The 13,550-nt window shown below is 39.9% G+C and overlaps 1 protein-coding gene across 3 annotated transcripts; it reads left to right on the top strand.

The window, feature by feature from the left end:
* The first annotated feature begins 208 nt into the window (after positions 1-208).
* On the top strand, positions 209-13,457 carry rnf34a (ring finger protein 34a). Of its 3 annotated transcripts, XM_054774593.1 has the most exons (8): positions 209-354; positions 1,046-1,264; positions 6,189-6,575; positions 9,064-9,126; positions 9,292-9,493; positions 9,861-9,890; positions 10,037-10,078; positions 12,068-13,457. In XM_054774593.1, the coding sequence occupies exons 1-8, from the start codon at positions 349-351 to the stop codon at positions 12,253-12,255; spliced, it is 1,137 nt and encodes a 378-aa protein (XP_054630568.1). In that variant the 5' UTR covers positions 209-348; the 3' UTR covers positions 12,256-13,457. The 3 variants fall into 3 exon arrangements, with proteins under 3 accessions (XP_054630568.1, XP_054630569.1, XP_054630570.1); XM_054774594.1 differs by lacking the exon at positions 10,037-10,078; XM_054774595.1 differs by lacking the exons at positions 9,861-9,890; positions 10,037-10,078.
* The last annotated feature ends 93 nt before the right edge of the window (positions 13,458-13,550 follow it).

The raw sequence follows: 13,550 nt of genomic DNA on the forward strand, positions 1-13,550 counted from the left end.
GAGCTATTAAATGTTATCATGATGATGGTCCTGAATTAATTAAATAGAATATTATGATTTCAATCATATGCTTACTGCTCGTCTTTTAGAATTGCAATTACTTTTTGGTATTATTTCATTACAGTACAGTATGTATTTGATTGTATTCACCCAGTAGGTGGCGATAAAGAACTATAAAGTTGTGTCCTCTTCCCGTGTACAGAAAACGAGGAAAGAATCCTCGTCTCTCTGTCGCTGCTTTAATCACGTCAAGAAGCTTCCCGTCACTTCATCTTACCAAGAGACGCTCCATCTTGCAATGAATACATTGTCAACTGCTCCATTGTCAGTAGACACGCCGGAGCTGCAATGAAGGTGCATTTTCATGTAACCTATGTGTCATTTAAAGCTTCGCTTCCTGCTTAGACGTTTACCAGGAGGTTGCTAGCTAGCGTTAGCAATGTAAACCGAGCTCTTGGTATCGGTGGCAATGTTACTGATATTAGTCCGTGCGAATGTAATGTTTGTCACAGTTGTATCTTGCCACTGACGTTAAGCGTAAAATATCGATATTCTGTCCACGAATATGTGTACTTTCATTGTTTGGAAACGTTACTTGTTTTACTAATCCAAAAGTAAATATTTATCTGATCTTGGTTGGCTTGTGAGCTGCTAGCCCTTCTAGTCTGTTGGGCTAATTTAACTCAGGGCTTTAAGTTATTTAATCTATAATTAACAAGTATGAATCATGTGATTGTTTGCTTAATGTCACTGACGCGTATTGTTATAGGATGCTTTCATTTGGGTGCGTTGTCATTTTTGGTCCAGTTAGAAGGGACTTTATCCGCTGGCTCTGCTAGAACGGTTCGTTTGGTCAAGTGTGAATGCATTCAAAAATATCTGCTGAGAAAAATACTAACGTAAACACTAACTGAATGACACTCAAGTGCACGCCAAGTATCTCTGGTACGGACCACAAGTGTGAATGCACCCATAGTCCTTCATGTCAGAAAAACGCATTTTAGTACAGGAAAAGCTAACAATGTGCTTCCTTTGTATATGTCAGGCAGGGGCTTCGTCCGTGTGGGCTTCATGCTGTGGTCTGCTGAATGAAGTTATGGGTACTGGAGCTGTCAGAGGTCAGCAACCAGGGTTTGGGACCGGTGCTGGCCCCTTCAGGTTTGCCCCCAGTGCGGGATATTCCACATACCCGCCGACCAGCTCAGGGAGTCCCAGCCTTGTGTGCAAGTCTTGTGGTCTGGCCTTCTCAGTCTTCAGGAGGAAGGTAGGTACTGGCTCCATGCCTGTACTGGTTTATTTACTTAGTGGTTGTGAACAGGAAGCATATTAAATTACAGACATATTACAGCTTGTCTGTGCAGTTTTGAACATTATTTTTGGAAGACATCATGGTAGACCCGCTTTTCTTAAAAAAAAAAAAAAAAAAATCATTTCCAACAGTCATTGATTGTATAGTGGTTTACTTGGATGACTTCCATGCAGCCATCTTGCCCATGTGTGTGTGCGTGTGTGCCCTGTACTTTGGTGTAATCTGCAGCTGGGATAGGCTCTGCTTCCTTGTGACCCTGAACAGGATGTATAGAAGACTGGATGGATGGATGGGAAAGCATTTCAAAATTAAGATGATGGAAAACAATATTTTTAAGACAGTACTAGAGAAGACACAAAATACCTTTTAGACTGTACTAGGGCTGCCACTAACAATTATTTTCTTGTTGTTTTGATTAATCCAGTAATTGGTTTGGCCCCAGACCAGTGGTCGCCAACTCGACGATTGTGATCGACCAGTCGAGCTTTGGGACTTGCCTGGTCTGTCATAGTTGTAAATTCCCTCATTATACGTTTATATTTAGCGCAGGCACTGTTCAGGGTGGACTTTGTTTTTTTTTACGCCAGACACCTTGCAGGGCAACTGAGGGTCCTTGTTAGAACCAATAGCTCATCCGAGTAGGGCTACAACTAACAATTGTTTTAATAATTGATTGATTGGTCGATTATTTTTTCGATTAATCGATGAATTGTATTAAAAAAAAAAAAGCACATTTTTAATTTCCGCCTCTTAGCAGCACTCCCTTTAAGAATGCACGAATGGACTTTTCCCCTCCCCAAAATCATAGCAAAGACGGCAAGGAAGAGGAATTTCTCAGACGCTGAAATTGAAGTAGAGAAGTATAAAAAAAAAAAACTGACAAACTTCACAAACTCTTTACTCCAAATCAACAAGTCACTGGCACAGACTGCTACATGAGCATCACCAATAACAAAAGAAGAAATAACAAATAAACTTTAGAGGCAGGCTTTGTGTTTGGCATCGGCTCATCTGTTCTGGGGGAGGGGCGGTGCCTTGTTTGATGGTCAAGTTGTGAAGCACGTAGCAAGATGATATGGCCTGCGTTGGACAGGCACAGCCATAGCTATTTTTAGTTTCACTCTTCTACCACTAGGTTTGATGTGTACGCATAGTAAGAGTTGTGCATAGATGTATGCATTTTCCTATGCACAAGTACAAGTGGATAAATCCCATACTTTGCATGGGAATGTTCTTCAGGGGTTTGCTTTAAAAGATATCAGAAAGAGGCAGAAATGTCGATTGTTCTTTTCCAAAGCTGATGTAACTATCCTGTTTTGCCTGAAATGCAAAGATTATAGGTCTGCTTTCATGGATGACTATGGAAATTTTAAAAAAGTCACAACTGAGAGGCTGAAATCAGTATATTTAGAGTACATTTTTAAATGAAATGATTAATCGATTACCAAAATAGTTTTTGATTAATTGGATAATCGATTAATCGTTGCACCTCTACATCCGAGCCATCTGGGCAGCTGTTGTTGAAATTCACATATATGTTTATTTCTGTCTGTGTTGGTGATAAAAGATACCAGACATTATATCAATGCCAAATCAGGCAGTTGAATGAAAATCTGTGTATTAATAAATCCCTTGAACGTTCCGTCTGGCTCTGTGATCGGAGCAGCTGTGTGGATGAGGTGCTCCAGCCAATTTGCTTAAATCACATACAGTCGTAGTTCTCCGCTACAATTGCGAAAATATTCGGAAAAATAAATGCATTATCACATCAGTGCCCTCCCCTCCCAGAGAGTGACCATCAGACACGCATTTTGACCATGGAACATGCCACTACACCTCACCGCTCTCCAGGCACGCACCCAGCCCTGAGCGCAGTCCACAAAGCCCGGCTGGAGGTGCCAGTGAACGCCAATAGAGCAAAAGGAACAATGAGGAAAAAGCTGAAATGTTGACACCAACAACCAGTAATAACACAAAGCTTTGTCTTTAAATGTGTGCGTGTGTGTATACAGTGGTGTGGAAAAAGTGTTTGCCCCCTTCCTCATTTATTTTTATGAATGTTTGTCACATTTAAATGTTTAAATCATAAAAAAAAATTATATTAGTCAATGACAATGCAACTGAAAACAAAATGCAGTTTTTAAATGAAACTTTTTATTATTAAGGGGGGGAAAAAATCCAAACCTATATGTCCCTATCCCAGAAAGAAAGTAATTGAGATCTATTGGTCTGGAAAAGGTTATAAAGCCATTTCTCAAGCTTTGGGACTCCAGTGAACCACAATGCGAGCTATAATCCACAAATGGCGAAAACATGGATCAGTGGTGAACCTTCCCAGGAGTGGCCGGCCAACTAAAATTACCCCAAGAGTGCAGCGAAGACTCATCCACAAGGTCGCAAAAGACCCCACAACAACGTCCAAAGAACTGCAGGCCTCACTTGCCTCAGTTAAGGTCATTGTTCATGACTCCACCATAAGAAAGACACTGGGCAAAAACGGCCTGCATGGCAGAGTCCCAAGACAAAAACCACTGCTGAACAAAAAGAACATGAAGGCTGTTCTCAATTTTGCCAGAAAACATCTTGATGATCCCCAAGACCTTTGGGTAAATATTGTGTGGTCTGACGAGACAAAAGTTTGTTCAACTTTGTTTTTTTAATTGATTTATCGATTGTCGTGACAGGCCTAGATGCACAATATCTATTTTTCAAACCAATAACTTTCTGCTTTTCAAGACCGATATGGTACCGATAACCTTTTTTACAGTATATCTGCTTATTTATTTAGATTGAACTGTAGTTTGTGCACACCTGGAGTTAAGGACTCAAACAAATTTGGATTTGACCAACTGTACCTGTTAATTTGCTTATTAAAATGTCATGACATTACTACCACATCACTACTACCTGGAGAAACCGAGTATAAAGCGGAGGGAGCCACCTGCTGTGGCCCAGCAAAGTCCACTTTATTTGGACACATGGTCCGAGCAGCCGGTGTGCTACGGAGGCCAGGAGAACCGGAGTATAGGCAGGAGAAAAAAGGAGCACTTGATTTGCTCACCTGCACAGTATAGGTAATCTCGTCTCAGCAAGCACAGTGCATTCCCAGCGGACTTCTGAGACAGATGCTGGAACATGCTGGCAGTGTGATCTCATCCTCACAGAGTGCTCATGTTCATGTATGGCAGAGGGTCTCATTCTGTCAAGACCCCAAGCTTGTCGCACTCAGTACCAAATGAATCCCCACCCATGCATTTATTACTTTTTGATCTTGGTCACCTAAAAGAAACGTGCAACCTGCTTTCAGTGTGCCTAGAGAGCTTGAGCAGAACAGCACTTTTCTGAGTGGTTAATTAGATATGCCTTTCGGATGTTATTTATAAAAAAAAAAAAAAAAGTTGTTCCAATTGCAGTTTACTAATAAGATGTTTTTTGGTAATATTTATATATATTTTTTGACACCAGCCCTTTCATTGAAGGCCGTGTACAGTTCAGAAGTTTACATAGACTCATCATGGGCATAAATGTCATATTCATTTCAGGCCCTTAATTATTTGTTTTTTTCCAGGGTGGAATGGCTATGCAATGTACTGTACAGTTTCAATGTTTAAAAAAAAAACAAAACAACAACAACAACAACAATTGGGAACACAAGTTTGAATTTATTTAGGATTTTTTTCCTCATTTTTAGGGGCAAAATTGTTGATGGCTACAAGCGTCTGGCCAAGGTGAAACTTGCTAAGTGATTTCAATAGTAGTGCTGATATATGTATATATTTTATCATGTATGTATACGTCTGACTCTGTGTAAATGTTAAATTGTTAAAATATGTTAAAAATACTACACATGAAAACTTGTGCACCCGAATCTTGTCAATCATTGAAAATGTACGTATAATTATTACACTCTAAAGAAAGAATGGTTCAAATAAATAATCTAACCAGCTATCCATATACATCCCTTTTTTTTATAGCAATTGTCCTCATTAGGATTATGGGTGAGTTGGAGCCTATCCAGGCAGACCCTGGACCGGTTGTCAGCCAATCAAAGGAAACATGTAGACAAACAACCATTCACATTCACGCTCACACCTATGGGCAATTGAGAGTCTCCAAGTAACTTAAAATGCAAGTTTGGGAGGAACCAGGAGTACCTGGAGAAAACACACGAAAACACACGTAGAACATGTAAACTCCACACAGAGATGTTCCCACAGTGATATGATGACTTCATTATCTAATTTGCATAATTGGTCATGATGCATGTGTGTAATATTATGGATGTTGTGGTAGACAAAGTGGGCAAAAAACATGAAAATTTAGAAATACAAATTAACTTTCTTATATTGCTTCATTTTGTTTGTTTTTTTATGTTATAAGCAAGACTGAGCCACCTGTGAGTGATTTAGATGGGAGGGACACAGCAGCGTTGAGAAGAGCAATACATGCTTCCTTGTTAGTCTCCAAAAGTGTCCAATAAGACCAGAAAAAGTCCCTAGATTTGTTGGTTGTCTCTTTTTTTGAGAAACAGAATCTAGAGGGGTCTGAATACTTGCTAAAAAGATGCTAAGTTAGCAACACTGATCTGTCCATCTTATTCTCTGGCAGACCAGGTGTATATGAGGTGTGTTAAGAAGCAGAGTTACGATGCCATCTACTGTATGGAGTTGTAACTACAAGCTACAGTCATAGACGGTTGTTTTTTATAATGTGTTTCCGAGCAAGGACGCACATGTAGGGCCAAATGTATTTGTGGCAGCCCGCTACAAATAAATGAATGTATGGGAAACACTGCCTATGATGAGTGTATGTAAACTTCTGACTGCAACTGTATGTACAATTTCTAAAATGTTGTTTTCTCCTGTCTCTTTTTTTCCAGCACATCTGCTGTGACTGCAAGAAGAGCTTCTGCTCTCTGTGCTCTGTGCTCCTGGAGAATGTGCGCATCTGTGCCACGTGTCATTTGCTGAAGGCAACTTCCTTCCAGCGGCCGCGGCTCATGCGTCTAAGGGTCAGGGACCTGCGACAATACTTGCTGCTCCACAATGTCCCGACGGACACTTGCAGGGAAAAAGAAGACCTGGTGGACCTGGTGCTCTGTCACCAAGGCAGTGAAGGAGAGGATGAGCCTGACACAAGTAGCCTCCACTCACGTTCCATGTATACACCAACCCCTTCTACCACACAGTCTGCCTCGGAGCTGTCCACCCTCGCTGCCTCTCAAGAGGAGCCTCTCAGCAGGAGTGATAGTTCTGATACCAACCAGGTCAGCACATCGATCCCTTTTTTACATTTTTTAAATAACTTCTCATTTAACAAATACAAGAGAAAGGGCAGACCTCTGTGAAGGGTAAAGATTTGGCACTAGCCAAATCAATAAATGACATTTAGAATAGCATTCAACACAGATCTTTGCCAAAGTTGAATTAATAACAGAAGCATGGGGCGATGTGTTTCTTTGTATGACCTCATTGCGTTGAGCAGATGATTCTGGAATAAGTCATATCTTGATCAATGAAGGATAATTGGAAATTAATTGGGGATGTGAAGCAGCAGTGTTTCCCGCAGGACTGCAAGTGGTGTTGTCGATCGCGTGGGACGCACTGCTTCAGAGAGACATTTCACCAAATGTTCTGCAGCCATTCTGCGTTTGAGGTGGGGTGGGGTGGGCGGACATGGAGCTTCAACGCATCAAACCTCATCAGCCATGTGAATCGCCAGCATCGCTACAACGCCTGGGGCCCGAGGCTTGTTCCAATTGCTGCAGCGTTTGAAAAGTGGAAAAAAAGTTTGCCAGAGACGACCCTAAGGCTAATGCGATTTGTGATTTCATCATGGAAATTATGGTGCTGGATGACTAGCCCATCGCTGAAGATACCATTTCTCTGCTAGTAAACCCCTTCAGGGTTTCTCCTAGGATTTTTTGAAGCTGTGGTGGTAGGCTGAAAGGGAGCCAGACTAATTATTTTTTATATATTTAAGTTTAATGCGGTTAGCATGTTGGCCACACAGTCAGGAGATCTCGGTTCGAATCTCTGTGTGGAGTTTGCATGTTCTCCCCGTGTGTGTGTGGGTTTTCTCCGGGTACTCTGGTTTCCTTCCACATTCCAAAAACATGCATGTTAGGTTAATTGCAGACTAAATTTTCCATAGGTATGAATGTGAGTGCGAATGGTTGATTGTCTATTTGTGCCCTGCGATTGGCTGAAGACCAGTTGTACCCCGCCTCTCGCCCGAAGTCTGCTGGGATAGGCTCCAGCATATAGGATAAGCGGCATAGAAGATGGACAGATATTTGAGATTTGATATTTTACTTCAAACTACCATAATCTTCGATGTACAAGCTACTTTTTTCTTAAACTTTGAACCTTGTGGCTTATACAGCGGCTAACTTATAGCACAATTTTAATCTTGTGACATCTCCTTTACTTCATAACTACGACTAATCATTTAAATACTGTGTCGTGAGCGAGACTTCTTTGGCAGGAGCCAACCATGAGCTACCACTGCACTCACGACTAGATTGTCAACTCATTGGAAATTGCAGGAGGTCATTACTCAATATAACAGTCTGACTCACGGTATCATCAAAGAACACTAAACTCATCACACAGTAACTTAACACTCAAAGGAATACCTATGATATATACAAACAAGTACCAATACGAGTTTAAAATGGGGGAAAAAACAACTATTTTAAAGTTTTCCCATAATGCATTGCATCTGAGCAAAGCATTCATTGGTGCCTGCCGCGCCATCCATCCATCCACCCATCCATGCCTCGCTCCCTCCCTCTATGCCACTTGTCCTTCAATGAAATGCTTTGCTCAGATGCAAGGCATTATGAGAAAACTTTTAAATAATTCTTTTTCATTTAAATCTTTTATTGGTACATCTCTGCATATTTGTTAGGTATACCGTTTGAGTGTTAAGTTGCTGTATGATAACTTTAGTGTTTCACGTAAAAACTAATTTTTAAGGTGTGGTGGCTTTTATTTTGCCGTGGTTGTGTGCCACAATCTATTACATGTAGCGGAAACCCTGCCCTTGGAGCCACGGTTTGTACTTCTGAGCTGCCGCTATTTTTTTTTATGCTTTTTTTAATAGTAGTAATGTCATGATATTTGGTAAGAACAAATGCACAGGTGTAGTTTGTCAAGTCCAACTTTGTTTGAGTCGTTCTTACCTCCATGTTTGCACAAACTACAGTTGAAGCTAAACTTAAAAAATAATAGATATACATGTAAAAAGTTATCGGTATCAATCATGAGAAACATTGAGAAGTTATTGCTTGAAAAAACAATACCGTGCATCCCTACAAAATGAATTTAAATTTTGATGTTTTTTGAAACATTTCCCCCATTATAAAGGTGGGGATTTTTAAAAATGTATTTAGTTATCACATGGATTCTGTTTTAAAAACTGTTGCCATGCTGTTGCTTGCAATGATATCACCTTTTTGACAGGTAACAATTGCTGTTATGACCTTTTTGTTCTTGGTGGTGTAAGCCAGCTAAGTTGAAAGCAGTGAATGAAGATAAAGAGGCTGAGCTTGAGCTCTGAGCTGTCAAGTCTCATTATTAATATGTGAACTTGGACTGCTTGAGGGACCAGTAAGCTTTTCTATGAATGGAAGGAGCCAGCCTTTGTTGTACCCCAGGTATTACTATCCTGCTTAAGAATGACTAATACTTAATCAGTGTGCTGTCTGCTTTATGGCATAATCTGAATATCTGCTCTTTGTTCTGATGCAGGACATAGGTGATGCAACATCGGTGTCGCTCCTAAACTTGGATCCGAGTGATAACACACCTGAGGTAATGGTGCATGGTTTCTTGCTAATCTTAATGCAAACAGTTTTGTTTTGTTTTTTGAGACTTGTGCAGGATGTGGCTTGACGCTCATATGAAAACAATAGAGGTCTTTTACTGCAACACATGCTGCAGCTCATGTGCTTTTCTTGTACTGTTTTGCCACTACAGACGAGTCCTCAGACGCGCCGTAGGCTCAGAGCATCTCTGTCGGACATCTCCAGTTTGAGGGACATTGAAGGACTCTCTGTCAGGCAGCTGAAGGAGATCCTGGCTAGAAACTTTGTCAACTATTCAGGGTGCTGCGAGAAGTGGGAGCTGGTAGAGCGAGTCAGCAGACTCTACAGAGAAACCGAGGAGAACAGGAAATCATGTGGGTATTTCTTTGGTTACTCAGAATAAGCCCTTTTCTGTTTATTTTTAACACTAAAACACACACAATATAATTAGATTTGACTGACAATGTGTGTCCTTGAATTTTTGCAACACATGACTGCTGCAGCAGCATGGTGACACTAGCATTATTGTATGAGCTCAATACACCATCCATTAGTTGTCTTACTTCATATAATGCATTATGCATATACGTCCATGAATAGAATACTATTTGTAGCTGTACCATTGATCCAAATGAAAACCCACCCCAAGCACAATTTTAAAAAGTGTGGATATTATTTAGATTTTTGCTGAATGTTACATCTGGTTCTTTTTTCTTTTTTTTTTTTTTTTATTTCTTACAGTGGAAAATGTGAGCAGTACTGTAACCAAAGGTAAGCACCCGTGTGAGTGTGCCTTCATGTGAGATACAGTACACTGTTGTATTACTAATTCAAAACTAAAGCTTCTACACAAACGGGGTCTTTCAGCTGAGGTTTTTTTTCTAAATGATGCTCAAATTTCTCCTCCCACACTAAAGTGGTGGCCTTCCCCTCTCCTATCTGCAATGGGGCCATTGGAGGTAAGGTCATTTACTAATCGTGGTCAGTGTCATCCTATAAACCGCATCTATTGCCCTCCTCCTCATTATTATTATTAGAAAACCCATTTCTGTGTATTATCACAACATCCCTCCATGTGAAATTCCTGCATGTGGCATAATGTGATTTACCGTGATGGTCCATCATGAAACATTGGTCACCATGTTAGCATCTACAAAGCTAATCATATCGTGAACTGCAGTGTACGTTTATTGCCTGTTTTCAGTCACTGCTTCACAGTTGTCTTAGAAACCTCAACATGATCTTCTCAACACCAAACATACCTGTCAACATTTGCATTTGAAACAAGGGATATTTTCCGTCAAATAAGGGAAATTCTGGTATGCTGGGTGAGCGGGAAGCTGTGCCCTCCGCCAGTACTGGAGAGGATTTTTTTTTCATGAATGTTAAAATACAGGAAACTATTAAAACGGGAGGGCACCAGGAAAGACGGACAAAATACAGGAGTTTCCCAGGTAAAAGAAAAGGTTTGACAGGTATGACACCAAACAGCTTTAAAGATGTTTTATTTAATGTAGCCAACAGGGGGCAGCTCCAGTGTTCTACTCCAGTGGTTCCCAAACTTTTCACATTTGCGGACCCCTTCAGACATTTGACTTGAAGCCATGTACCCCCGAGTCCTGCACACTTAAGCATTTTTTCAAATCGTTATTAACTTGAAATATTGAACATGATTAATTTTATGGTAAGTAAGTCATTCTGGTTCAAAAATGTTGTATTTTGCATGGTCAAATTTTGATATAAGTTTTACATGAGCACTGATAAATTGATAACATATCTTTTATTTCAGCTGGATGTTGTGATCCTTCCGTTTGAATGATTGAACTTTTAAAGCTTAACTTTTGTCTGCTTGCAATCGCTTATAATTTAAGTCTGCATATTAATTTGATACCAAATTGAAAGGGAAGGTTTAACAAAGCAGTATGCAAAGTACAAAAATGCACACAACCAACGATAAAGCCTCATTTTCGGGGGACTCCCCACTCCCTCATCCTGACACGCACAAGACAGGTTTTCAGTGTGTGTTATTTGTTCATATAATTCACACAGCAATGAAGAACTTCATGCTTTGTCTCCTGCTCTGACTGTGTGCTTTGCACTGTGAAGGCATTCAGGCACACTCGTAATTGTGAGTGTTAGGCCCACAAGGAAAACGGAGCAGAAAGACGGAGCATGAAGTTCATTGCTCTGTTTGCATCATATGAACAAATAAGTAAGTTTGATGATTTTTTAAATATATTTTGTGCATTAAGAGTGTTTAATCTTGAAGATTTTGGTGTTCCACGGGCCGCACGGCGCAGCAGTGAAAACCTCACTTCACTGTGAATGGGGATTCCCCCAAAAATGAGGCTTTATCGTTGGTTGTGTGTATTTTTGTACTACTTTTTGTACTTTATCATGATTGTTAAACGTTCCACTTCATTTTGGTAGTAAATGAATATGCAGACTTAAACCATGGCCATCGTGAGTGGACAAAAAAGTGAAGCTTAAATTCAACCCATTGAAACAGAAGAATGCCAACAACAGACTGAGGTAAAAGTTATGTAGGATGATTACTTATCTATTTATCAGTGCTCATGTCAGACTTGATCCAAATGTGACCATGTAAAATACACATTTTTTGACTCGGAAGTACTATAAAATGAATTAACCAATTATTTATGTTAAGTATTTCAACGTAAGATAAAAAGGTTTATGTTTTCAGTGTCCAGGAGTATGGTGTACATGGATTCAGGTCAAATGTCTGAAGGTATACGTGATCCTAAAAGGTTTGGGAACCACTGTTCTACTCTACTGTATGTGTTGGATTTATTTTCAGTATTCTTATAAATGAGCTTTTAATTTTTCAGCACCCACCAAAATGACCATTGCCATTCTAGTCAAACAAGATAGCAACAGCAACCACAAAAACAACTCACAAATATCTCCTTTCATTGTTTTCTTTGTAGATGGTGAGAAGGGTCCCATGATGTTCCACGACGAGAACCTGTGTAGGATCTGCATGGACGCCGTGATCGACTGTGTTCTGCTTGAGTGCGGCCACATGGTGACCTGCACCAAGTGTGGCAAGAGGATGAGCGAGTGCCCCATCTGCAGGCAGTACGTCGTGAGGGCCGTGCATGTCTTCAAGTCTTAATGCAGCCCTGCAACCTCACAACTTCGACAAAGCAGTTCAGACTCAGACGGTACCTTAAATCAACCATGCAACTCTCATCCTCAAATGAATTTTTTTCTTTATCACGGTTGGATTTCCTCATTTTTAGTATTCTTTACTTTTGCCAGTTAGGATACTTCCCTCCAGTCATTCCTGAGGTAAACATATCTCTTTCTTTATCCAGAAGTTTCCTTGTTTTCCCACCAAATGAATGTTAAGTCTTGTGACATGTAGATAGAGCTCCTCTTTTCATAATCACTGCAAGTGACTACATATCTTAGTAACAACCAAGGATGGACACACACTGACAAGAGGGTACGCAAAAGGTGCCAAACAGTGGGCGAGAATTCTAACCCATCACATTCTTCCACTAGTGGGTGGCTTTGTGACTATTTAGCAGTAAGCTTTGCTCACTCATCGGTTTCTGAACAGTAGAGGAGACTGGAATGGCATGTTTACTAATTATTGAATACTCACTTTGTGTCGTGCAGGCCACTAACTTGATGAATGCCAGTTAAAATCTGTATGCACTTATTTTGTCAAAATGCATTACTGCAGTGATAACATAAGGTCTGTCATTACAGCAATACTTCGTCGCCTCTGTTGTCTCTACACTGGAGACAAAATTTGGTGCTAAACTCATCTAAACATCCTCACAGTTTTCTAGTCCAGCTGGATATAATCTGAATGTTTTTTATTTTGGTTTACTGTCAGAAGTGGAATGAAGTGTCTATTATTTTTTTATTTGCTGTTGGTCTAATGAACTGAACAATTCAAAGATATACATGTTGATATATAGAAAGTATGACTTGCTAATGTACATTATTAATGCATATGAGATGTAAAAATCTATATTTTTTTCCATTTCATTTAACTTGTGTAAAGTAAAATGATTGAAATGTCCCTTGGATTGGAATTGTTTACTATTGGGTTTTTCTTGTTAGGTGGAGTTTAATCTGGTTTGTCCCTCTTGCACCAGAACATCTTTATCCAACATTCTTCCTATCTTTTTACCTCACAAAATTCCATTTTCACTGCATTCAGTTTTGAACTTTACCTGCACAAATGTCACAAATGCTGCTATTACAACTGCATCACAGCAGGTGGCACTTTTCCTTTAGAGGGGCAACCATTGTGTGAAAGGTTTTGTCTTTGTATTTGGGACTGTTGAACGTTTTATTTTAATAAAGATTTTAATTAAAGTCTGTTTTTGGAAAAGTGTTATTAATGAATGTATCCAATCAGCACATTTGTTGTTAAATGGCAGAAAAATAAGA

The sequence above is a fragment of the Dunckerocampus dactyliophorus genome, chromosome 4 (assembly GCF_027744805.1).
Source record: "Dunckerocampus dactyliophorus isolate RoL2022-P2 chromosome 4, RoL_Ddac_1.1, whole genome shotgun sequence".
Taxonomy (NCBI): Eukaryota; Metazoa; Chordata; class Actinopteri; order Syngnathiformes; family Syngnathidae; genus Dunckerocampus; species Dunckerocampus dactyliophorus.